Genomic DNA, 26,593 nt, shown 5'->3' on the forward strand with positions numbered 1-26,593 from the left:
TAAAACTAGCTTATTTTAAATTTATTTTCTCAACAGTGGGCAATTAAATTTGTCTGCTCTGTGGGCAGTGGCGCTAAAAGTGGGTATGCAGTGAATGCAACGCATAGGGGCACTGCACCAGAGGGGGCGTCAAAACCCCGTCTGGAGGGGGGGGCGCGCCGATGATGCCTTCGCATACACTTCACCGCACCCTTACACTCCTTCACCTTGCGCACATGTAAACACGTGTCTTTGTCTTGGGGGGGCGCCGATTTATGTTTTTGCATCCACCTGAATAATATGTAGTTGCACCCCTGTCTGTGGGTTTGTACAGTGCAGACACAGATGCACTGAGTCATTGAATAGATGCATCATTTACCATAAACCTCCCCCCATTTTCCTAGCTTCTGCATGACTGTGTTGCTTGACTCACTGCTCCCCGACTGAAATATGAACATTTGGCTGCAGATTACAGCTTTCAAGTCACATCCTGCTCTCTCCTCTCACATCTTCTCCCAATATCAGCTGTCTGTTGCCAACCAAAATATACCAACCATTATTTTTGCATGAATCAGCCTCCATACAAACCCTGCCTTTTCCTCATCTTTTTTTCTTTTACATTTCTTGCTTACATCTTGATGTAGAAAGCGGAAAGAACGAAATAAGAGAACCGTCCACTGGATTTTTGTCTTAATTTCCCCCCCTGAATCTTTCATCTTCCTTTTAATCAGTTCCTCTCTTGAAGCCGGTGTGGGAAATTGCTGGTGCTTAGCCAGTGACTCAGCACACTTTATCACACGTGTAAAGATAATGTGGAAAAACAGATTGTTCAGCAGACTGATGCAGCGCATGAAGAAGCTGGAGCATGTGGCCACACCAGTGCTCCATTCAGCCTGTTGCCAGGCAACATTCACCTCTCCAGCTTGTCCTCGGGATGTTAAGAGCATCAGTTTTGAATATCCAAAATCTTCCATCAAATGTGTGTGTGTCAATGGAAATACAGTCATCTTGTACAGAAATGTCAATTGATGGTGTCTAATTAAAATAATTTAATATTCAGAAATCATTCTGTTATGTGAAAAAAGTGATGAGAAAATGAGAACATCGAGGTTTTTGGCTAACATGCAAAATGCAACTTGTGAACATGTAATATAATCTGACTGAATATGAGCTTTTTTGCAAGAAGGAATGAGCAAAAAAAATTCGGTATGTAGTTCTACAAAGCTGCGAATCAGCACAAAAACCTGCTGCTGTTATTGCAGTGAATATATTTTCTAGATTCTACATGCTATTAACCCAACAAAGCAGAAGACAAATGTACCATTTTATTTACCAAAAAAAAGTAGAAAACTTAAAACAATTTGGTCTTTCGCATAAAATCCAAATGTAATACACTGGCGTTTGTGGGCATAACAAGATACAATATTCAACAATAAAAGAAGGAATGTGTTTTAAAGGCAGGTAAGATCTTCAAAAACTTTTCCAAAAAGAATTACACAATTTTTTTCTAGCCTTTTCACAAAACTGTGTTTTTGCCTGCGTTTGTGTGTGTGTGTGTAATAGAGGGAAATTCCCGCTGCCAGACTCCAACCAAGCTGCGTCCAGGTGAAGATGAAATGGAGCAGCAGGAGTGCTGTGTGGTCCAGTGGAGTGGAGCCGAGGAGTCACTCTTCAGGGTGCTGCACGGCACATACTTTAACAACTTCTGCTCCATTGCACGTCTCATTGGTACCAAGAACTGCAAACAGGTAATCTCGAAGTTTTGGTGTTCTCTGAGGCAAACTTTAATCTTTATGTATTTTCATACAGAGCAAAGGTTTGTTTCCTATGAAAGATAATCTTGCAGATCCTTTCTGTATGACATAAACACATGGTTTCAACAGCTGTAAGAGCTTGCTTTAAGCCCCTTAAAGGCATTTTAGGGTTTTTTATGGGCTTCAAGGTAAATGTTAGAGAAACTGACTTTTTTTTTTTTACATGATTTTCATGATGGGTACGTTTAAGTTGAGCAATATAAGTTTTAAGAAGAGCATAGTCAAGCTATCGGTCTGTTTCTCAGGGTTTCTGGAGAGTTCTATGCATATTTGTGATTGAGCGATTTGAACTAAGGAAAACGTTGTGCAGAGGTTCGACGAGATCAAACCGAAATTTAGATTTAAATGACTCAAGGAACATCATCTTTCGTTAAGTGGGCTCTGCTTCGATGTATTTAAACAGCCCATCTTCAATGTTTTTGTAGAATAGGTAAAATATACTAAAGAAACATACTAACATCTAACATCTGTTGTTAGAAACGTGTTTTTTGTCTTATCCTAAAATGACACATGGTTATTTGGACACAAAGCGAAAAACATACTGTAGATGTTTTTTGTTTGTTTGTTTGTTTTTGTTACATTTGAGTTAGTTCCTGTGTAATGACAGATGCATAGTGAGCTTGTGGTTTTATGGAGCACCTAATTGGACTGACTAGAACATTATATTGCATGTGGCCCCATAAACAGGGATTTTTACCAGATGTGACATTTCTCATAGTTACATGTAATCTAAGTTTTAAAAGAGGCAACATCTGCTGTCATTTTAGCCTCTTCTGGGCTGCTATTAATATTTTTTTTCTTTTTCTTAGTTGTATTAGTGGTCAGTGTTACAGTGTCGATCCATGTCGGAGACATTGATCCAGCCTGTTTATTTCATTTCTACTCCTGGAGGTCCCTTTTTATCAGAAAGCAACACAGTCTGTATTGGACTGTAGCAGCTCTGCTTATGTTGCGAAGGTCCCGCCTACTGCTTCACTCTGTGAAAATGCTGAAACCAGCTGCAGCGTTATGCATGTCTGTGTCCTGGGGAAGAGGCCAAATCTGGGTTTTGGCAGCCAGCGGTGGTTTGTGTGCGTGCGTGTTTGCGTGTGTGTGCAGATACACTCTTGCATCTGGTTGCTGCGCTCTGGTTGTGAAAGCAGAAGATGGAACAAAGCAGGACATTTTGACACAGATTATTTAGTAGTGTACACAGGTTGCACAATATTGCACAATGTCATTGCTATAAGGACAAAGTTGTTGTAATTGTGTGTATGTGTGACAGGTTTGTTGGTTGACATGGCTGTTGTTGACCTTTCTCACAGGTCTACGAGTTTGCAGCGAAAGAGGTTCTGATCCACCGGGTCCCTTTGGTAGATGGAGGCATCTCACCCCAAAAGAAGAAAAGGAAACACAGGCAAGTTGCTGCCTGTTATGTGACAGTGCTTTTCAGTTATGTTCATATCCTGTGATTGTCAACATTTGGTGACATTTCAAACTCAATTTGAAAAGCAATTTCAAAGAGAGGTGAAAATAAGAAAATAGGAAAAAGAGACTGTCAGTAATGGCAAATTTGCAGCATAGGAAAAAAAATACTATCCAGTTTCAAACACAACATAATCATTCACCATTAACTCTGTTTTTTTCTTTCATAAGGTTTAGGGTTTTTTTATGTTACTGATCTGGCCTTTTAAACCCATTCAGTCACAACCACTGGTTCTTACTGGGAGTCCTTACTGTTTACTGGCATGACATGCATGCTTGGTATAAGTGATGATTGCAAAGTCAATAACTCTATGCAATCAATTATCCACTGTCCCTACAGGCCCGTTCAGAAAGAGTAAAATCAGTGACTTGATACCATCTGCTAGGTTTCTTTAGATAGAAAACGTTTTACAAATTGGATTAATAAAATAAATGTGACAGCATTGATTAATAACTAGAATTACATTTTAGTTTATGTACTCTTAATCTGTCTGTTATTTGATGATTGTATTTTTCTGTCTATAAATAGGATCCGTAGGATCTTTTGTAAAGAGTCTTAAATTGTTTGTTCTTGTAGGTTATGGGCAAAGATTCAGCTGAAAAAAGGTAAATTTATCTTCACATATGATTTTTGCTTCTCCTTGACCTGGAACACTTAGCACAGCTTGTAGCGTTGATCGTTCTGCTTTTTCCCCCATGTTGCTCCAGATAACTCCTCCAATCAGGTGTACAACTATCAGCCATGTGACCACCCCGACCACCCATGCGACAGCTCCTGCCCCTGTGTGATGACCCAGAATTTTTGCGAGAAGTTCTGTCAGTGCGAACACCAGTGTGAGTGTCACCGTTTGCTTTTCACCTGTCAAGAATTTCTCAGAAAATGGATGATTTTTACTTGTGATGCTCACAGAAAGTATATGCATTCAGTCTGCTCTTCCAGGTCATTACCATGGTTATCGCTGAAACCATTTTTTTTTTTTTTGAGTCCCTCTTGCCACAAAGGAGCAGAAATGCAGAATGTGAAATATAAACTGTATTTTGGCAGTGGTCAGAGAGCAAATCATCTTTTGGTGGGAATAGATTGTTGTGTTTTACCACAAAGCTGCATTTATAATTAGGCTTTCACTACAGCAGGTGTGACCCAGAGAAGCTTTTCCCAAAACGTCCACATGGTGGTGGAACCAGCTTTGCAATCCGCCCTCTGGAGGGTTAACAACAGATAAAGAGAAAGGCTTGGAAAAAATCTTTTTTTTTTTTTTTCTTTTTCACTCTCCTCCCTTCTCCATGTTACGCCGCCTTTTCCCGTAGCAGAGGAACACCGCTGCCAAACAGGAAGCAGCCCTCTTTTCCACATGTGTGTGCTCCATAGACTTGGAAAGGAATCAAAGGGATGTCAGAGGCTCTGTGCCTGATATACAGCATCATCAGTATGAGTCAAACTCTTCCAGTCTGAAAAAGCTTGACACGTAAACCCCAGAGAGGAAAGGAACGGGGGATTAAAGAGCACCTCAAAGAGAAACAAAAATATGTCTGGGTCTTATGTTATAGATAGTTTTATCTTATGATTAAAACATTTAGGTTATTATTGCTCCATGTTTTTCTTTTTCTGCCCAGAGGATGTTGCGCTCTTTAAAGTTGTACGTCAGCATTTCTGCCAGTAGAGGGCTCTTTATTTGGCCTTACCACGTTAAGGTACACAGGATTAGATACCTTTATCCTTCAGAACTTCCTTAAGGCTTTACTTCAACTATTCAACAAGACATCAAATATTAATAAGATACATGTTGTCTTACTTGTAGAATAGCAGCAGAATATGGGTGCACTGTGGTCACAAAGGAATGGACATGGTCAGCAACAATACTCGGGTATGCTGTGGTGTTTAAGAGTTGCTCATTTGTTACTAAGTGCCCAAGAATGTGCAAAAAATATCCCCTACATCCTTGTACCACCGCCCCCACCGGCAAAACAGATGCAGGCTTTCACATTGTTTATGCCATAGTTTGACGCCCCCATCCGAATGTTGTGGCTAAAATCGAGACCCACTAGTCCAAGCAATATTTTTCCAATCTGTTGCAGTTCATTTTTAGTCTTACCTGTTGTGTGGTCTTCTCTGTTGTACTCTATCTGCTTTAAGGTTGACTCACATGTTCAGAGATCATTTTCTGCCATCATCCTTTTGCCCTTTGTAATCTCAACCTGGTCTGACTTATATTCTCTCATCTCTGATATCAACCAGGTATCACTGGATGTTTTTTTCTCTTTTGGACTGTCCTCCATAGACCCTAAAAAATGCATAAAACCCCAGTAGATCAACAGTTTCTGAAATGCTCAAACTAGTTTGTCTTGCGTGAAAGAAATTGCTACGGACAAAGTCACTTAAATCCGTTTTATTCACTTTTCAATGCTCGTTTGACCTTCACTAAATCATCCTTACCTTGTTTCTGTGGATGTGATTGACAGTCACTATATGTGTTAACTAGCAATTGAACAAGGAAACTGGTCAAGCAGTTTCCTTGTATCTAAATGTTTTGCAGGCCAGAACCGTTTCCCAGGCTGCCGATGTAAAACCCAGTGCAACACCAAGCAGTGTCCATGCTACCTGGCCGTACGAGAGTGTGACCCAGATCTCTGCATGACCTGTGGAGCTGCCGACCACTGGGACAGCAAAATGGTGTCCTGTAAGAACTGCAGCATCCAAAGAGGCCTTAAAAAGGTTCATGAAAGTTAAAGACAATAGTGCTACACTAATAGTCTGATATTCAGATGTTGTGCATCATGAAAGCAAACTCCTACTTATGGCTTCTCTTTCAGCATCTGCTGCTGGCTCCATCAGATGTTGCTGGTTGGGGAACATTCATCAAAGAGCCTGTGCAGAAGAATGAATTTATCTCTGAGTACTGCGGAGAGGCAAGTCCATGCAGTTTAATTAGACTTTTTCACAGTTTCTTAGGGTTGATTTTAATTCTTTCACTTCTGTCTGCAGCTGATCTCTCAAGATGAGGCAGACCGACGAGGAAGGATTTACGACAAATACATGTCAAGCTTCCTTTTCAATTTGAACAACGGCAGGTTTTTTTCTATTCTTACTGCAATGCTTTACTATTTGTTTAAGTTGGAATTAGAAATTGCTTTGAAAGGTACTTTGAAGTGATGTTCTGTATTAAACTTATAAAGGTAAAACCTAATTGGAGTAGAGAAGACTCATACCGCGTTCACTTATTATATAAATTCAACTTTGTTGCACCTGGACTCTGAAGCTGTTGGCTAGTCAGAAGGAAAATACTTTTTATGTTCCGCTCTCAGCTCATGTTTGACCCAAGAAGATCATTGGTGGCATACCTCCACCAACCACCATTTCTAATGTAATTAATAAGTCAGTCTCTTCAGTAATAATCTTCCCATACAAATCTTTTTAATGGTACTTAAAAGTTCACATAAATATATAATTCTAACTCTGCAAGTCTTGAAAAATCCTGAACTAACCCTTCAATTCTGTCTCTACAGATTTTGTAGTGGATGCCACACGAAAGGGGAACAAAATTCGATTTGCAAATCATTCAGTTAACCCCAACTGCTATGCTAAAGGTGAGTGTTTCATTGGCAGAATGAATTCAAGGTTTTCTAAAGACTTTTCTTCGCTGATGTTGCTCTCATTGCCAATGCAGTTGTGATGGTTAATGGAGACCACCGTATTGGGATCTTCGCCAAGCGAGCCATCTTGCAGGGGGAAGAGCTCTTCTTTGACTACAGGTGGGGTTGAAGGGCTTTAGTTCAAATGTAGCATTAGAGAAAAATAGTCTATGCAGTCTATGCATTTTTACCTGCTCATTTACTTGCTTCTTGACTTACTGTTTCCACCCACAGATACAGCCAAGCTGATGCTCTGAAGTACGTGGGAATAGAGCGGGAAGTGGACATGACTTAGCTTTCTTTCTATATCTATATGGCCTTCGTTCAACATCTCTGTACGTTATGCAAGCTTTTTCAGCATACATAATGTAGATCAGTGAAGTGCATGTGCTGTCTTTTGACACATCACCAACTAAACGTGTTAGCCAAGTGCTTTAGCTTCAGTCAGATGCTTTTCCTGTTCGGTTGCGTAGTATTGTGGATAATAATGTTATACCCTGACTGTTCCACTGAAAAGCTTGCATCATTAACACATTTCTGCCATGAAATAAGCTCATTTATATCAATGTTCTGCAAAAATAGGCAACTAGATGACAAACCGACTGACTGAATGTAACTTTAGATGGCAAAGAAGAGGTCTTGCCTCACAAAATTCCAGAATTGGTACTCAGATCGTTGTATATACAGCAAACATATAAACATCATCATACCATGATAATAAAGTAAAATAGTAAGAGTAAGTGTCTTCCTTTAACATTTAAAAGAAGTGCCAAGAGATTATTCACTAAAAAGCTCATATAATTTGCATGTGATATGTTGTATAAAACAAACAGAGAACAGTTATTAAGTAAGGAAAAAGCTAAATTACCCATTGTGTAACATTTAATTTACCATGCTTTTTTTGAAGTCCACTTTATTATACAGTGTCTTGCAAAGGTTTTCACTCTGCTTTCATTTGGTCTCCTGACATTGTTTTATCACATTACAACTACCAACGATGGGTTTTATGTAATGGATCAATACAAAATAGTACACAATTGCAAAAAGAAACAACTTAGCATTTCAATTATTTGGACACATATACATCCACTTTTGGGGTATTTCTCCACCAGCTTTGGACATAAACAGACTGATATTTTCATCAGTTCCACCCTGGAAAATAGTTTAAGCTGAGATTGAATGAGGAAAATATTGAATATAAACATTTAAGCATTGTATCTACTTTACAGCTGGCCTAATGTTTGCTGAAAAGTGAACTTCCACTTGCCACAAGTCAGTATTTCAGATGTTTTAATTGTTTTAATTTTATTCTGACTAGGCTTACCTGTCAGAATAAACAGGAAAGCCTGTTTCCATGGTTACCGTGTAGATTTTGTTTTTTACAATCTACATGGTAATTGGGGGTTTTCCTCCACACATAATGGACATCAGATTATCAAACACACCACATTTTTCTTTTTTATTTGTAAAATTAATATGCATGTTTTTCCTTATGCTTGTTGTGTTGGTCTATCACATAAAAGCACTACAAACGGATTTGATTCTGTATAATTTTCAAATCTTAAAATAAACTACAAGGAGAGTGGATACATTTGCAATGCACTGTAAGTGTATTTCATTGAAAGCTTGCTCATTTCAAATGAGGTCTCCTTGAGTAGTATTGAACAACATGAAGGTTAATGCTGTGTATAGTGTATGCCTATAAAAATAAAGGTTTAACTTTATACTTTATGAATGTTGGCTGCGTCATTGCTTCCTGCCTGTTTATTACATCCACTCAGCACTTCACTTAACACAGTACAGTTTTCATTTTTAGGCTTTTTTTTTATTATTGAGATGACAGTTTGCCTTAATTTACACAGTAATGGTCATTTACAGTGAAATAATTACAAAACAAACCTGGGGAACAACAAAAAGAATCCAAACTCTTAATACTTGTTTCAGAAAGCTTCTGTTTGGTTGTGTAGAGAAATCTGAGCTGGTCTTATCATGCCTCCTGCTTGCTTTGGTGCCTTATCATCCGTCTCATGCAAATCATGGCTGACAGGGTGTCTGAAAATGCACTCTTCCCTTTGAAGGTTTTAAAATCTGCTTCTGGGAGCCAAAACATACCCATATTACAATCCCTCTACTTTGGAATACTTTAAATACGTTTTAAAAATTATTGTTTAAAGTTTAACTCCAGGATGCATTAAATAGTGCTCAGTTAGTTTCATATTTCCAGAATAAAGCAAATACCCTGTCAGTGCTGACATTTGGCTGAATAGCTCCCTCTACTGACCATTTTACTGTAATCCTCCTGACATCATCCGTAGACCAAAACTACAGTTGACGAAGTTGCTGTATTACATTTAGAGGATTGGATTGTTGGCATCTGTGCAGATTTACTCATTCTTGGTGGCCAAACTGCAAATACACAAACATCAAAAGGTCGAGTCTCACACACACATACACTCCAGGGACCACATATGTTTTTTTTTTGCTGTAAGGTGAAAATAATGTGACACTGCTAAGGTGGATGTCCATTTAACGATGAATTCAGTGAGGTGTTTACATTTAGGTAAAACTTTTTTTTTTACTTTTTTTCATAATAAGCAGCAAAGCACATGTGATCTAAGTTTATCTCACATTTAAACTTTCAGTGGGGATTGTCAATGTAACAAAAACAGAAACCATTCTGTGCATCACCAACAAACCAACAGTTTCATTCCGTTTGCTCAGCTTTTGCTTTCAGTCAACGCATTACAACACGTTTTCAAAAAATATAGCTTTGCAAATGCAAGCTTTCAGATCTGTACAGCTTCATACATTATTGGCAAATCGTGTCTTTGCTGTACAGTATTTATTTTATTTATTTTTTTACATCTACTGTACATTCTTTCCCTGTATAATTTTGCACAGCTCCGCACTTCTGTAATGGAAGAAACCCATCAATGTCGTGTTCTGGGGTGCATTAGCTCTACAGACAGCAGAGCGCTGTGCATTCCTTTAACCTGAGCGATCTATGTGATACTTTCAGTACTAAGCAGTCAGTGCAGGTCTTCACTGTAGTGTCTGCTCATACATTGCAGAGTCAAAGGATTTTACATTCAGAGCACTCCAAAGCTTAAAGTGTATAAACTCTAGAAATAAAAAAAATCATTTAGTACAGTATTAAAGGTTCACATATACACTTTTACATGACATCCTATCTGCTATTTAACATTTGTAAATCCAAAAAGAAACTGTGTTAGTGACTGGAAGAAGCTTATATTATTGCATTTTACTGCAAAGTGCGCTCATGCTCTACATATGCATAGCTAGTATGTTTACTTCTTTAACTGCTTATTTCACATACACAATAGTGTTTTAGTGTTAAGGAGAGCAGTAGTGATTGATGATAGCTCTAATTTTTGGTTGCACCACACATCAAATAAAATTATTCTTAACATCCATTTGAACTAAAGTTAGGATTTTCTTTTATTTTGATGAAAGCAGCAAACCAAGCAGCAGCAGCAATGACTGTGTTTTTCTAGAATGTGAAGCAAACATTTCCTGCAGTGTCAGATAAAATTATAGTATTGCACTGTGCTGTTGTGGTCCTCTGTAAAAATGTTTTTTGTGTGCGCTTCTTGTATGTCAATCGAGAGGAACGTGTTCCTGAAATTAGTCTATTACTACACACCAAATGTTTATGGACGGACTGATTTTTAATATGTATAATCCTGTCAAACTCTGTAGCACCAAGCTGCTGACAGAATGACTATAGTAAACGGGCCCAGAAGACGGAAGGAATGGAAACTTCAGGGCACTTTGTACCCAGAAAGCTTATTTTACACGTTGACTCCAGTATTACACCAACAATCCACAAGCTTCCACGGTCTGAGGTACTATTTCTTAAAGTTCTCACTCCACATCACCATGTGTTGTGAATCTGAGCAGCCTACTCGACAAAACAGCAAACTAGCAATGCTATGGCAAATCGGAACCACTTACAAGTGCCATTCTGTATAGGAAATGCACTATTATAGGCTGTAATACAACAAATATAAGCAAATGTCTCTTTTACAATCTTTGTATGGATCAAGTCCATAATCATCAGCTTTTTTACTTGGATTTGAATGCTTGCAGCTCTCCAGCTCTTATATATGTGCATTGTCAAACTCTAAGAGTACTAGCTGTTGTTTCAGAATTGGCTCATCTGAGATTGTCCATGAAAGGTATAATTAATATGGCAATCAGTCTATATAGAAAGCTATCAATGAATTTCATCAGGTTCCAAAATGGCTCAGAAAGGAAATCAATCAATAAAAGTTGGAATATGTTCCTTGAAATTCCTCTTTTTTTACCCACAGTGTTTTATCTGAACGCGCTCTGGTGAAGCTAGTGTGCGTTCGGATTAAGCTTGCTCAGATGAGGCACTTCAGTATTTCACCCTGCAATACAGTGTGAGACTTGTTGGCTACTCATGCAACATGGGGCTTGACTTCAGCTTTAACTTACTAAAACAAGGATTGTGTAAAACAGAGCACCGGGCGTGTTTTATGACGCTCATTCGTCAAACAAAACACAAAACCAAACATAAAAAATAAAACCAAACAATTAGAAAACTTACTACAGGTATCTGTGGTTTTTTTTAAGTGCTAGTTCCCTCAATCCAAACTCATACCAACCCCCACCCATTGTCCAAAACGTCCTACGATGCTAGCCACTTCTGAATTCCTCTTCAATTTCTGGTAGGTACTTCTTTTCCCTCCTCAGGGTCTCTGTCAGTGGCCTGGAGCTGCTCGGAGACTCCAGATTTTTGGGTTCATTGGTGTGGTAACTGCCTTTTTGTTGGTAGGCATAGACGTAGATGGCATACAAACCTCCCAAGAGCAGCAGCAAAGCCAGGATGACAATAACTGAAGGATAAAAATAGTACAGTCAGAACAGGGAGACGGGGAGAAACCTTCTGCTAAATTTTTGACATTATTGAAAATGGGGAGTGTAAATTTAACTTCCGTAATAGGTAAAATTTGCACATCAGTGGAGACCACTGGAATCTTGTTCAAGAATAGAATAGTAAATATCAACCGTTTCCTGAAAGGCTTCAGGCAAATTTACAACAATAAGGTATTGCTAAAAGCTCATCATTTGATAAAAGATTTTACAGGTAAAGGCCACAAACAGTCATAGGGTAAATTATATTTGAAACAAGACAAGTGTAATTTCCCATTCAGATGTTATCTTCAACAGTATATTGGGCAAAGAAAGATGTCTGCTGTTCTATTGTTTAGATGCCTGAATGGTGCGCCAATCCTTAATAACATGCTGATGTCCTGCATTTGCATAATATCCCAGAGGCTAAGTGATGTATTAAGCTGAAACATCCAACGACGAACAGCAAGCTGCGCCCTTGCTGGACTAAATATAGACTGATCCGGTGAAGGTCTTAGACAGAGGTGGAGCAAAGGGGGTGTTTCTGCTGTAGTTTAATCCAGATATTTCAGCTTGGCCTGCTTAGCGGGGAGACATTTTTGCCCTTTGCCTGTTATTCATTTAAGTCGCATATTGTTTGTTTTCGATATTTAACTTGATGTCTAGTAGATTATGAATCCCAAGTCAGACACATGTGTAAACATAACAAAAGAATGCTCACATATTTGTATCAACAGTAAAACTTAACTGTTATTTATAGTAAAATGCTCATCCAAGTTAAAACACAAGCAATTTCTCATGTAAATAATCAATGCTAAATAGATTTACTACAGTGATGGGACAGAGGGGCTTCTGTCTACTGTATCTAAATTCAGTCTCCAGTCAGATGCCCTACTGATCCTCAAAAGCTTGTTCCAAATCTAAAAACCCTGCTGCTATAAAGGATTAAAGCTTATAATGAAAAACACAATCACAGTGATTCATCAGGGACATCAACAACCAAATACGTTCTTAGGTTGTCAAAGTATTGGTCTTATTTTTAAAAGACGTGTTCAGTGGCAAAAAAAAATATTATATTTAAGACAATGTCTGATTAGAAATATGCCAAGATATTTATAAATACTGAGGGACAAGGGTGTTCAGAAAATGAATGGATGGATGGATTTATAAATACTTACAAGTTATCCAGAACAGGCCAAGGTCATCATGGATATAAAAATATTCTGTAACACAAAGAAACAGTAAGTCAAAAATGTAAAAAAAAAATATATATATATATTCCTTCAATTTACAGAAATGATGCCGGGTTTTTAAAAATCACCTATGCCAGTGAACCAGGGGTCCACTTCCCAAGGCACATAACCCAGAACAGGAGGAAAGGCCCCACAATTGGACTCAGAGACATAACCTTGCGTTGTTACAGGTGGATCTGTTTCATTTGGACGGAACAGCGCCTTCAGAGGGGCGTAGACGTTGTACCTCACTCCAGAAATGCATCCAATGAAGCCTGGAGCATTGTGCCTTTGGATTTCATAGTCTATGTCACCAACCTCTGCAAAACAAGACACAAGCTAAGAAACACACATTTATTTGATCTAATATGCTCTTTTTTATATGCAGCAAGCAAAATTTTTACCCATAACTCTGCCTAGGAACATGGACTTTGGAGAGTCAAACCTAGCATCTTCCACAAGGGTTATCTTCTCCACAATGGGTTCCATGAAATCCACCTGTGATTGTATATAACTTTTATTAAAGACTTCTTACTCATAAGAAGTGAATTGATCCAAGCACATATATTTCCTAATAAATCCATTTTCAAACCTGTTAAACATTGCCTAATGAAACCACAACTTGGGAATTTCACTCTGGGATATAGCCCTTAGAATCTGGAGTCATTGCATGTGGTTTGATGGAACTAAAATTGAAGTGGTTGGCCATAATGACTGTTGCTATGGGGGTGGTTTTGCTGCAGGAGGAAATTATGCACGTCATAAAATTAATGGCCTAAATTATTTGGAAATTTTGATGCACCATCTTAAGACATCAGCAAGGAAGTGAAAATGTGAGCATAAATGACTCTTCCAATGGGTCAATGACCCTCAGCGTAATGTCAAATCAGTTATAGAGGAGACTAAGGACAACAATGCTATATATATTAAGCATAGGGCTCTGAGAGTTGTGAAAACGATGTCGAATTTTATACAGAGTAAACTGTACAGAGATTAAGAACCTGTGTTTTGACGGTTCTGTTGTGTCTGGTTATGTTCACATAGTGAGGGTATCCATCTGCCAGGTTTCGGTGAGTCAGCTGGTACGTGTGTGTTATGAGCCCAAGCTTATAGCGCAGATCTACACTACCTGTAAGAAACAAACAGGGATAGCAGCACAAAGGTTTGGTGAGATAACCACTAGAGCTAAAATGATAAAAGTACACTTTTATTGTGCTTTGCTTCACCTACCATCAACCTTGAGGATAACAGCAATGTAGTCTTGAACAAAGGAACTGATGTAGAGCAATACAGCTGGCTTGTGAAGAGTGCTGAAACTGAACTCTATGTCATCTGCTGTGTCGTTGTACCCGAGACTGAAATTGTCGTAGTGTGGGTCGATCCAGTTTGCCCACGCTGCCTCATCTGAAATGGGTTTCTTTCGTATGTTGTACCTTAGCCACGATCCAACCTCAAAGTGAGCTCCAATGTCTTAGGAAAAAACAAACAAGGAATTAGATGCCTGCTACATTCACAATATAAACAAACTAAAAATGGAATTACCTTTGTGGCAGTAGAAACCGTCGAAGGCTGTGTTATTACAATCACAAGTGTAGGCTGCATATCCCTCTATGCACTGCCCGCTGTTTCGACAAGGTATAGTGGCATTAAGACACTGTCCAGTGCAGTTCCTCCTTATACCTTGCTCCTCGTTTACTTTTCCTTCCAAATCAAGAGGAACACCATTCATGCGTAATCCTCGAAGGCACCCCAAGAAAGGCCTGAGGGTGCGGTTGGCTGCACCTAGTGGAAATAATGCACATGCCATTGCTTAGAGAGCTAGCCTAGAAAAGAAAAACAGATCTTTTTGGTTTCAAATTTGAATTTTAACAAGTTCTACTTGAGGAACCTACCTACAAGGATGGGGTGTGTGAACTCCATGGTGACAAAGGTCTGACCTGGAAACCGTCTGACAGCCCAAGGCTGGTAATCGACCTTGATTCGTGCCAGTTTTGCATTAATCTCAGCCTGAACAAAATGCCACTCATTGTCATTGAGTGGCACAGGCGAGCGAAGAGTCACATTAAGGATGCCATCTCCAACCATAAACACAAACACAAGATTGTGGGTGGCTGCAAGAAAAAGAGAGAGAGAGAGGGAGAGAGAGGGAGAGAGAGAGAGAGAGAGAGAGAGAGGGAGGGAGAGAGATGGAAAAACTTTAAATACGATCAGAAAAGGCAAAGATGGTTGGTGAAGTCAACTTACTGTTCAGTTCTATTCGTATAAAGTTTCTAAGCTGGTCATCAGAGTTCTCCAGGAAGACACCAGGTGCACGGTAGGTTTTAAAGTGGAAGGAGATGTCAGCTGTTGATCCAGGCCTGAAAGTGGGGAAGGTGATGTAGGTGGGCTTGGTGAAGGCTATCGTGTTCCAAATATTTCCTGTGAAAATGACAAAAAATGTGTTTAACAATTGGGCGTGCCTACAGAGCGCTGAGGCCCAGACAGTTTTGTTGTTACTTTTATTTCACAATGTGATGGCATGTGACGTCTTGTGAGTTTACTGATTGGTGAATGCTTAGCGGTTGTATTGATAATATCTGAATTACTAAGTAAGTTTGTGCTGTGAATTATTTTATGGTTACTAGCTATTTTCTTACTAAAAATGTTTTGGTTTTTTTTTACTGAAAGGAAAAAAAAGATGTGTTCTGATCCCCAAAATGAAAGAAGTAGAAATGAAAAGCCAGTAATCAAATTGTAACTGAACTCACTGTCACCGTGGCAACGGAGTGGACCAACTGTGAAATGAGCTTCTGAACCAGTTCTGTTCGTGTCGCCAATCACCAATCTCCTCACAGGCAGGTGGTCTCTGAAGTCCAAATAGCCTTTATCCGAGTACCTGGAAAGCAATCGAAGGATAAAATGAATGTCGATATAAAAAACACAAGTCAAATTTGGTGGTGCCTTTTACCATTGCCTGTAGTCAGCATCACAGTTGCACTGAAACTTGGGGTCCACACAGGTTTGGTTGATAGCACAGCCACATTTTTGGACTTCCCTGAACGTCCCACCCCAGTAATAGTGGCTCTCGTTATTCCGACCGATCCAGTAACTAAAAGGCCTTCCCTCTAATTTCAAATAGATATGCATGTGAGTCACTAAAGTCTTTAATATTGACTTCAGACGTAAGTAAAGGAATTCAGACTGATCTCACTCACCGGGGGTGTTGAGGAGACGAGACTTATAGCATGAATAGTCGATCCACTGCTCACAGTACATGGAGGTGTTGGCCAGAGCACTGACTTCATCCCATGAAGCATTCCAGTAGTTCACATCTGCAATATATGGCTTGTCTATCGAGCTTCCACTCACTCTGGTTCCTTCAATTCGGTCATGCATGATCACCGTCCAAGCTTTATATGCTGCAAAGATGTTTTTTTTTGTTTTTTTTAAGCAGAAAAGATTAGAGTAGGAAAGTAAAGCAACTACTTTTCAGCACAGACATCGCTGCATTTATCTCTTCTTAATTTCCTGTGAAATGTCCCTCCTCCTGTCTCATAACAGATAGCATGCCCATCTGTTTTTATGAAGGGTGAACACAATGCTGATAAAGCTGCATTTTAGCAACAACAGTGATTACTCACACTTCATTTTGCAGTACACCTCAAATGGTTTTAGCGGCCCACTGAGATCAGGATCGATGGTGTAGTTTCCAGACCAGTACTTGCCGCTGAGTCTGTAGGCCTCGCATGACTCTTTGTAAACCGCTGTTGTTGGAAAAGTATGATCAATTTGTTAATATAAACAAGAAATAGTGCTTAAGTTAAGTGTAAATCAATAAAAAAAAAAGGTTTTTGAACACCACTCACACATGTGACACACTTCTCCTTTGTAGCCTGTATTTTCACAAATGCAGATGAAGTCGTCCCAAGACTGGATGCATCTGCCCTCATGTTCACACGGGTTTGGAGTACATCTGTAGATGAAAGACTTGTTTTTATTAAGTTTTTCTACAATTGTAAAGAATATAGCACATGAAAACCATACCTTAACTACTTTTCTCCAGCTACCCAAAATAATCTCCTCTTCCAAACAGATATTACTATGTTTGGAATTTCTATGTTTGAAAAAAAAATAGTTCAGTTCGAATGCCTAAAAATATGTCAAAATTTCTCTAGTATAAATGATTTTTTTTTTTAAAGAATATAATGAAAATCCAGGATTAGATGTAAATGTAAAAATTCTTACTATCGCCATAAACTGAGTTGGGAGATATTCAGATATTTCATTCACTTGGTATCACTTTGTTGATAAGAATTAGGGTTAGGATCTTTGTTATGTTGTGCTTCATTGCAACATTAGTAAGTAGATTCTGATGTCACAAATAATGAAATCAGACTCGGAATCATCAACTGAAGTGTTGGTTTATAAGACAAAATATAGCTTAAAAAGCTCAATCATGCTATAAGATGATCAGAGAAAATCAGAATTAAATGTCACCTACACACTATTGCAGTGCTTTGAGTCATTTCATACCTGTCAGTAATCCCACACGTCCCTATCAACAGCTCCTCGTATCGAGCCCACTGTCGCTGCAGTGTGATGTCAATATCAAGCTGCTCGTTGTCTATAAATATGTGCTGCATGCAGCCGTGAAAGCGATTCAGTTTGGTCTCACACTTGAACAATGTGTTATTGGTTTTCGGACAACCTGAAAGCATGAAAAGAAATGTTGTGCGACTATAAAATCAAACAATCAGCATAACAGAGCTCTTCGCGGGAGTTAAAATGATCGACTCGCCTCCAAAAAAGTAGCGATCTCCTGTCCGTATGCTGAAGGGGTTGGTGATCTTTAGTGGTGAACCTTCTTCTTCATCTATGGTTAGAGTCAGTAGGTTGTCTCTGGCTGCCAAATCCACAGTATGCCAATAACCGTCATTGAGTCGGTATCCTGAGGAACAAGAACATGGATTTCAAGAACTGCAGTGCCTAAATAAGAAGTTTAAATCTTGTAAGAAATGCCTAAAGTCCACCTGCACCAAACTGAATTTTCTTCTTTCCTGTCTGGAAAATGGTGACATTGATCTGACCCTCACTGAGACCTAACTCAAGGGCACCCAGGTTATCAGCAAAGCGTGTGAACATCAGCAGCCCAGTGTAGTCCCAGGAGCGAAACTTAAACTTGACAAACAGCTTCGGCCTTCCGAAGAACCCCGGCACTTGCAAGAAGTTGTTGGGTCCGGCAAACGTCATTGGTCTAAGCAGAATGTCTCGGCAGGCAAAATGCATCTTTTTCTGTTACAATGGAGAAATCGGACCGTTTAAGTTGGGATAAAACATTTTCAACAAATTCTTTACTGTTAATGCAAAGCTTTACCTTTCGAGGAATGCGAACATCAGGGTCTTCTCTCTTGGCTTTGTCAATAACGTTGACTCCATTAATAAAGACGTTTTCCAGACACCCACGGAAATTCGGTATGGTAGGAAGGTGAGGTAAGTTTGGCTCTATTACTCCTCCAACGTACATCTAAATGACATACAGTTCAAGTTTTCAGCTTGAAACCATGTCAGACATTCTGGACATCAATGTAATGATTTTATATTTTGCATTACCTGATTATCCAGATCCAGGTGAGTAAATTCTCCCTTACAAACAGCTGTCACTGTCTGACTGTCCACTGTAAAGTTCACCTGTCGACCATAGCGCTTGATAGTGACATAGTGCCAGTGTAGATTATCCAAAAGGCTACCTGCTGTCAGAGTGATTCGGCCATCGACTTTATGTATAACGCTGCTTCCTAAGAAACAAAGGAAAAATTGAAAAAGGCTTTAAAAACATATAAATAGATGCTTTTTACCATCACTGAAAGAAGTAAAGTCACTGATGCTTAAGCTCAGTGAACATGCTTTCTTTGTTCACTATGATAAAAAAAAAATAATTCACAAAATCTTAAATTCCCTCTCATTTCTCACCCAGGCTGATGTGCAGATAAAGACGGCCTTTTTTTAGCTCCAGAGTCAAGAGGTCTCCCTGAATCCCCTCGCTGTGTAACAGCAGACCATCTTGCTCCAGAGTCTTAAAGTTTATGGCAATGTGGTCATGCAAAGTACGCGACCTTTTTCCTGGATAGGTGTAGACCACTGAGTCATCTCCGTTGTATTGCAGCACATAGGAATCTGGAAGAGAGGCAATGTTAAAAACTACATCTTAAGAATTTCAACCAGTAACAATTTTGTTTCTTATTTCTGTTTTATCCTTACGAACTGAATGACAGAAATTATTTTATTTTTTTTTTTTGTAAATCCTTTCCACTCATCACTGATTTTTACCATAAGAGCACCCATAGAGCTCCAGTCTCACGCCAATCTTTCCTCCATTCTCCGTGTTCCACTCCAGAGGCAGCAGACGAATGTGTTTAGCAGTGAAGGCATAATGGAAGACATTCCTCTTCACCTGATAGTAATTCCAGTTAGCAGGCAGGGTCTGTGCACAGATGAGATAGGGAGAGTTATTTAGTCAATGCCTATGGTGTTAATGCCTTATTTGGAGACTGGAGATGAACTGATGATGAGATTAGATTTGGCACTATTATGCCGCACTGACTTTGTTTCAGCCCCATTGGCAATAAATATAACAAAGCCACCCCCAAAATACCCTAAATCGGCTATAAAGATTACATTTATGTTATTATGACAGTTTAATCCTCGGCTCAGCTGTGTTTTGTCCCTCATTCTACCCCTCCAGCTTTAGCTCATGACACCTACAGAATTTCCTCCTTTCATGATGTACGGTGTCCAGGAGTCTGGTCTGTCTCCATACAGAAGTGTGTACTTGGAGACCCAGTCATAAGAATTAAACGTCCCCTGGGTTGCGATTGCCACCAGTCTGTACTTCCTGCCCAGATCAACCTGCAGCCACGGCTGTTTGTCTCTGGGGGATGGGGACCAGCCGCTGCTGCCTGTAGGGCAGAGAACAAAGTGACAGCTTAAGATATCACGAAATAGTGGCTGGAATGTTAAATAGTTGACATTTAAGCCACATTATAACCCTATTTTAAAAAGAGCAGTGAGTAAAAACCTTTTTGTTGCAGTGTCTGTGTTTGGATGAAGTTCAATTGATTGCATCAATTCCTTTTTTTGCTAATCGCTTTAAATTGATCATAAATGATTAGATTTCTAGTAATTGTTAGATCTCAGTATAGAAGCACCAATAAGCATAATCTCAGGGGTGTCCTGTCAGAAGCTATCTGCCTCACCATTATTGCTCCCAACAGACCACACTAAAAACAAAAGGTCACAGTAGAAAAAAATATATTCTTACACCACCATATTGTCTTCTATCATTGTGTAAACACTGATGAAATCCCTGTAGTTTCCCTCGGTATCTAGTTATGCATGATTAAATATTTGTATTTAGGCTATATGATTGGATCATACTGGCATGAGTGGAACTCAATATTTACCAAATTGGATTCCAAATAATTGCACTTGCATTGGACCTTTTTGTTTTATAAGCTGCTTTCTGATAATATTTGCTGAGATTTTCTGCTATATAAGTAAACAAAACTGAAACTTAGCTGAGATTAATTTGTGTAGATGTTTTTCTAGTAGAAATTAATTTCATTTCTATGCAATTGTTATTTAAAATAACACATAAGATTCTATTCAGTTTTATGTGACAAATTGAATATGCTTTATTGCCCCTGATATTGAGTCAATCCTATGTTTTTGTCTCCTCAACCATTTGATGCCCTTCAGATTAGAAATGTTCATGCAGGTATGTAACCTGCATGAACATGCAGGTTACATACATTACATAACAAATATATTTTATATGTAATGTATGTGCAGAACCGTTTTAGCCGAAATTTAGTGAAAATATTTTAAATTAAATTAAATTATCCTGTCATTCTCAATACAGTAATCAAATTCTAAGGTTTCATCCCTTTAAGGATTATCTCTTCCTTTAGGTGAATTTAGTAATGTGTTAAAAATAGGTAACAGCAACATGGTGGGTAAATCCTGTTTTGATGTAATAATCCCAGAGCAACGCTGCTTTACATCCAGACACACCAGATGCAAATAAGAGGAACGAAACCCTCCTTGATGCTATGAGTCACACTTTAGCTTTCTGCTTATAAGAAGTTAAATGCTACCAAGGATTGAGCTGAATAGCAATTGCATGGAGAAAATGCAGATAATGAATGGGAACTTACCATAAAGTTTTGCAAAGTTGGCAGAGTACAGAAAATTATATCTTGAAGAGGCCAGGAATGAGGAGGCATAGAGCCCAGAGATGAGTGGATCAACACATTCTCCTGCAGAAACCAAATGAATGACATCAAAGCCAGGAAGTACCAAAATTACTTCTCATTATGCTGCAATGAAACTCTGCCACTGTAAAAAGCCCCAGTCTGACTTTAATGAGTGGTCGATTCAGGTTGTGTGAAACACTAATTCATATTTCACAGTAAGCACAGACCCATAAGCAGGTGGAGCAGAGCTCATAAATCTAACAGACTGCCCTTAGATCTCCTAAGAGAGCATGTCTGGCTTACATCTTTGTTCTCTCACTATTTTGGGGGCAAACTATAAACTAAAGGCTAAATTTAACTCTGAAATACATTTTCAAACATATCACACAGTTCCAGACCTTTTTTTTTTTCCAAAAAGAGAAACGTGCACGTAGTTTAACTTTGCTAAATGGTTAAAAGCATTGGAGTGTCACATAAACCTCTCTGTGTTTACTCAACTTTATGATAAGAATAGACGCTTTTTCTGAGTTAGAAAGTCACAGTAAAACCGAGAGCACAACGCAAACATGTCGGGTTGCTCTGCACGTCATTGTGAGACTGATAGTAAAGTCCCCAATCTGCTCTCTAGCCCAGGTCTAATAAAAGTAACCATAATTCTGCCTAATCTCACTTCTGTCACAAACAACAATGAATGTCTGATGCCTTCAACTTCAGCTGCAGAAGAAAAACTGTCCCTTTTTAAGTGCCAGAATATTGCTTTTTATACTCTAAAAAGATTAAATATAGGTAGACTTCATATCTAAAAGCACAGGGTTTTACTTAGTGGAAAAATTCACTTTTTCATTAAGAATTTCTTTGTCCTTAGACGGTGCGTTTACTGGAAAAGAAGGAAGTTTCATTTTGTAAGTGTGTTATTATGCTAGCAGAGGTCATAAAGAAAGGTTAGAGACTAGGGATAATGGCAGAACTATGGAGTCTGCAAATAGGCGAGTATAAAGCAGAATGTGGTGTCAAATCACAAAATGACATTGCAGTGAAGCAGAGGACTTTAATGAGAGCAAATCCTATGTCGAAGGGACATGAGAAAGCAAAATGTTTTCTTCTTGACCTAGAGCAGCCATGAGGCTAATAAACTGTGCCTCGAACACACCCTTCTGCATGCTGCACTGAGATATACTGGAGCTTTAATATGTTATTCACACAAGCTGAACTTCTGTCCTCTTCTATGACCAAACAGGCTGCACACTCAGGTGGAAGAAACGTGCTGAGCGAGTGAAAGGTGACCTCTGTCTCAAATGACCTTCACTTGTTTTAGCACACAGGGATCCCTTCTAGGCTGCAAGTTATCAATAAGAGGTCCATTTTCCATCGCAGCATCATCTCTTTTCTGCTACTTGGTCTTTTCCACAGAAATATTAAGAAGCCCTGTGCACTCCCACTTTCACAATTGTTCTTTTTTGCTAATGGTTTTGATTTAATTCCTCGCGATGCTGTGAAGGTGGAATGGATTTCACTTTAAAAACTAAAATTAGCTCTATTTTAGACTGCAGTAGGTTAACTCAGATTATTTAGCTCTTCCTTACTGCAAGCTTGACACGTACTCTGCACCTCCACCCAGTCGGTGTGTCATTTTCTTTTTTCCTTGCTCTCACTCCTCTGTCTTTATCTCCATCCAAACTCTAAAAATAACCTTGCATCCCAATCATTTTCTTGTGTTACATCTGAATCCTCTGCTTTGCTGCCTCTTTCATCCCAAGTGGGTGTTGCTATGACGCAGCAATTAAAGTGGACCATAGAGAGAGCCCAGCCCACTGATTTTCCTCTATTTCTAATCTTGTCACAATCTTCAACCTCTTCAACCTTTATACATTCTGCATTCGTTCTGTGAATGCAGAATGTATTTGGTTCTGTGAACCTTTATACATTCGCTCTGTGACAATCAGTGCAACTCTTTGAGACCACAGCACCATTACTGCTGAATCATCAGTCTGCTTTTAAGACATGGGCTGCTCCGTCTGGGCCGAGACATCATTTCTGAGAGTTGCATCCATTATGCACAGAGGCAAATCTTAAAGCTGGCACTGTGCGGGAGACCACTGAGGAGCAGCACTAACTACAACACGTTGCTGCAATGCCAATGATATACCAGAAACAAGAAGAGGAATTAGAAAAGGCTAATATAAAGCTTTCTGTTAAAGCAGATTGACTGAATAATTTATGCTGAGGCAGCCTTCACAGCAGGGTGTGCCAGAATACGACCTGCGACACAAAACTGCAACCCATGCTTAAGTATCAATCATATTCAGAATTTTACTCTGATGGAATATATAATAAAATAGTTTATTTGTGCGTCATTCTTCTGTGTTTTCTTTTCACCATTAATATTAACAGCATATGAAAACTCTTCAAATTTTTTGCAAAGCATCTGATAGGAACTTTGCAGCCCCACCCTAAAAGCGGATCATAAGCTTTAGGATCTGATGATCCATCCATTTGAGTCTGACACACCTCCACCATGCATACACAACCCATATACAACAATGTCCAGCATTATTTCCATAAACCTTTGTCAGGCAGATATCTAGGCCTGCAGTGATTAATCTGTATAACCAAACATCTTCAACCAGCTCAAAACAGCAAGACTCCTGCAATCAGCAGCATGCCATAGATTACATGCTAACTTTTTTCTTCATTCCTAAAATTTGTTTGAAATATTTTTAGCAGTTATGCCACAAAAAATATTGTGTTATTTAATTCTAAAACTAATGCGCAACACAAATACCTAAAGTTTATCCATGTTACTATAATAAACTTGTTAAATCATGTTTCCATACTCAATAGTTCACATTTTGTAGCTCTTGGTTGACACCCCAACAGGGTTTCCTAAACTGATGAGTCAGTGAAAACCCTATGAGGTCATAGCCGGTAATCAAAAAGGCAGCTTGTCAGTACGGATTGAACCTCTGATGGATCCCAACCCCTATCTCTGTCGCCAAATCCACCCTATGATTTGTAATGATTCCCCCATGCAGGTGCACGCAGGCTACCCACAAAAAAAAAGTACTGCAGTGGGCTGGTCCTGGTGAGAACAGAGCCCCGCTGTCTCTCAACCATCCTCATTCAAAAGCGTTTAAGAGATTTTCAACAGCAAGGTTCTAAAACATATCTGAATAAATATAGATATCGTATCTTGTATTATGAGCACAAGTGACGCGGCGCCTTATGAAAGTAAAGATGTGCAGCACGCTGGGGGAAAAAAAACTTGCGTGCTGCCTGAGAGAAAGCACTGCAATGCAGACAGTCCTGTGCTGGAGAGGGACCACCGTGCGCACCCTCTGCAGGACAGACGCGATCTGCCAGCGCACCTTTTTTATGTGTGTTATTCCGCTAACCGACGCCTTTAAAACTCCCGCAGTCAAAAGAAGCGCTAAATAAAAAACGCAATCATCCGGCTTTTATCACAATGTCTGATTTGACTGCAATGTGCGTTGCCCTTCAAACATCCCAGCATTTCAGGCTTTGCCCTCCATTAGTAGGCTATTTGATAACTGCTGTGCCTCTGGATGCAATCCTTAACTTTTCCAGCTACATCAGCCCAACATAAAGCAGATTCTAGGTAAGACATCGTTATGCACTCTGAAATACGGCATAATTCACCTATGCACTAGCAAGCGGTTACACATGAACAATTTCTGTTTGACAAGACTTACGTGATGAGCAATGTTGAAAACCCAAAAACAAGAGGCATATGCTCAATATGTTGCAAGTCATCCTTCACTTAGAAAGACGTTTCTCCACATAGGCTATGTTAATTAGATCGAAGATTCCTCTGCAGCATCCTCTCACCCCCTTTTTAGCCCAACTTTAACTCGCACGGCTCCAACTCCTCTTCCCGGGATCTCGGGCAGCCTCTACCGGGGCGGGGACGCGCTTCGGATGCTGGTGCTGATGCTGAGCTTCACCGAGAGCGCGCTTTTTGGTTTTTTATCTCTTTTATATTGCTCAGTTTATAGGTACATCTCGTAAGGTTCCTGGTCCGGCGTCTGACATTTCGGTAAAAGTGCTTAAAAGGCGCTGGGAATCTTGTTGACCAAGGTGGGAGTGGGGTTCCTTTGCGTCTCTTCCAAGGGGAGTCTGGGTTCTCAGATGCAGAGGAGGCAGTGGGGGAGGAATGTCAAAACTTTTTAGGTCCACTGCAGTCTGCCAGCGTTTTTCTAGATGACTTAGGTATTTTTGCTAGCTTTCTTAAATCTTAACAGTAGAGATGTGGACAGTAATATTAATACAGAAAAATATGTTTTTCTGCCATTGCTCTTTTCTGTTCATTTCCTCCACTCACTGTTTCATTTCAGTAGGCTGCACAAGCATGCACTGCTGATGTGAAGGATGATCGAGATGTCTTTCTTTCCAGGACTGCGGGTCAGATCTTATCCCCAAAACAGAAAATTCCCATCCTCTGGGGTAGGGGCAGCCATAGAGGAAGGTAGTCACATCCTTCACAGCAGTTTGCAAGGTCGTCCGGTCTGTCCGTCCAGCCTCGTCCTGGTGCCTTTTCAAACCATCACGTTTTCAAATGTGCTCACAGCAGTACAAAGTTACAGGATGATGATGCCAGCTGCGCCTGACCTCAGACTCATCTTTTCAGACGCACACATAGGTGGGGGCAGGGTGTGTGGGGTAGAGGGATTTGTGCAAACGGGTGGCACACTGACCACAAAAAAAAAAGGCTTTGGGATTAAGGAGGGGGGTTTATGTAGTGTCTGTGTGCCACTGATGATGTGAGATTGAATGCTTGGGCCAGGGACGGATTTGCAGAGTTTTTCAATCAAATCAGATTGTCAGCTTGTAAGCTCCCTGCCTCTGGCTTTTTCCATGAAATACCATAAGAGTAGAAATATTGTTAATGCAAGAAGAGAACACAATTGAATACAGAAGAAATAAAGTAGGCCAACAAATCTGCAGGGAATAATGGCACCGCATCGGATTGGCCAGGCAGCGCATTAGGATTTATTTAACTGATAGGGTTAAAAAACTATTAAGTGAACAAAGACCTCTCAGTCAGGGAAGAAATAATTATTTTCTAATGTCCTGCTCTTAAGCTTTGTCACAGGCCTTTTCCGCGTGATTTCTGCAACGAAAGCTCAGTGTGTTTAGAAAAGATCACAAACTTATAAACCACAGAGACAAACATACTAATTTATGTAAAGGTACCCATACCATTGTTTTAAACCAGAATGGAAAGCATGATGACATCAATTGGCATGTCGGTGCCACATTCAGTAATGCCGTTTTAGCCAAGGTCACCCTCTCGCCTGACTAATGGAAAATCTCTAAATGTCTCTGG

At 39.5% G+C, this 26,593-nt stretch overlaps 2 protein-coding genes across 3 annotated transcripts in view; one reads left to right on the forward strand and one right to left on the reverse strand.

Moving 5' to 3' along the window:
• Positions 1–8,611, forward strand: part of ezh1 (enhancer of zeste 1 polycomb repressive complex 2 subunit) — a 15,670-nt gene extending 7,059 nt beyond the window's left edge. For both annotated transcript variants that reach the window (XM_016674363.1, XM_007558161.2), the window contains exons 11-20: positions 1,543–1,727; positions 3,098–3,189; positions 3,835–3,863; positions 3,966–4,091; positions 5,792–5,970; positions 6,069–6,164; positions 6,241–6,322; positions 6,762–6,842; positions 6,923–7,007; positions 7,122–8,611. In XM_016674363.1, the coding sequence (XP_016529849.1) occupies positions 1,543–1,727; positions 3,098–3,189; positions 3,835–3,863; positions 3,966–4,091; positions 5,792–5,970; positions 6,069–6,164; positions 6,241–6,322; positions 6,762–6,842; positions 6,923–7,007; positions 7,122–7,182 (1,016 nt within the window). In that variant the 3' untranslated portion in view covers positions 7,183–8,611. The remainder of the gene's footprint in view (positions 1–1,542; positions 1,728–3,097; positions 3,190–3,834; positions 3,864–3,965; positions 4,092–5,791; positions 5,971–6,068; positions 6,165–6,240; positions 6,323–6,761; positions 6,843–6,922; positions 7,008–7,121) is intronic.
• Positions 8,612–9,044: 433 nt separating this feature from the next.
• cntnap1 (contactin associated protein 1) lies at positions 9,045–25,861 on the reverse strand. The gene is made up of 24 exons (XM_007558162.2): positions 24,960–25,861; positions 21,211–21,312; positions 19,760–19,953; positions 19,325–19,478; positions 18,968–19,171; positions 18,608–18,792; positions 18,372–18,521; positions 18,028–18,289; positions 17,796–17,945; positions 17,531–17,705; positions 16,864–16,970; positions 16,639–16,761; positions 16,213–16,416; positions 15,966–16,122; positions 15,766–15,893; positions 15,263–15,436; positions 14,911–15,129; positions 14,561–14,800; positions 14,249–14,488; positions 14,020–14,147; positions 13,423–13,516; positions 13,108–13,338; positions 12,965–13,009; positions 9,045–11,770 (listed from the first exon to the last, which is right to left on the reverse strand). Exons 1-24 carry the CDS (start codon positions 25,018–25,020, stop codon positions 11,571–11,573), a joined length of 3,927 nt encoding a protein of 1,308 aa, XP_007558224.1. The 5' UTR covers positions 25,021–25,861; the 3' UTR covers positions 9,045–11,570.
• Between the last annotated feature and the right edge of the window lie 732 nt (positions 25,862–26,593).

Source organism: Poecilia formosa, unplaced genomic scaffold (assembly GCF_000485575.1).
Source record: "Poecilia formosa unplaced genomic scaffold, Poecilia_formosa-5.1.2 Scaffold94, whole genome shotgun sequence".
Taxonomy (NCBI): Eukaryota; Metazoa; Chordata; class Actinopteri; order Cyprinodontiformes; family Poeciliidae; genus Poecilia; species Poecilia formosa.

Excerpts from the sequence above, each read along its gene's own strand:
- cntnap1 (XM_007558162.2), bottom strand. The coding sequence starts at position 25,020 with ATGACTTGCAACATATTGAGCATATGCCTCTTGTTTTTGGGTTTTCAA. Across the intron at positions 15,894-15,965 it reads GATGCTGACTACAGGCAATG|GTACTCGGATAAAGGCTATT; the intron begins GTAAAAGGCACC and ends ATTGCTTTCCAG. Across the intron at positions 13,517-14,019 it reads ACAGAACCGTCAAAACACAG|GTGGATTTCATGGAACCCAT; the intron begins GTTCTTAATCTC and ends ATACAATCACAG.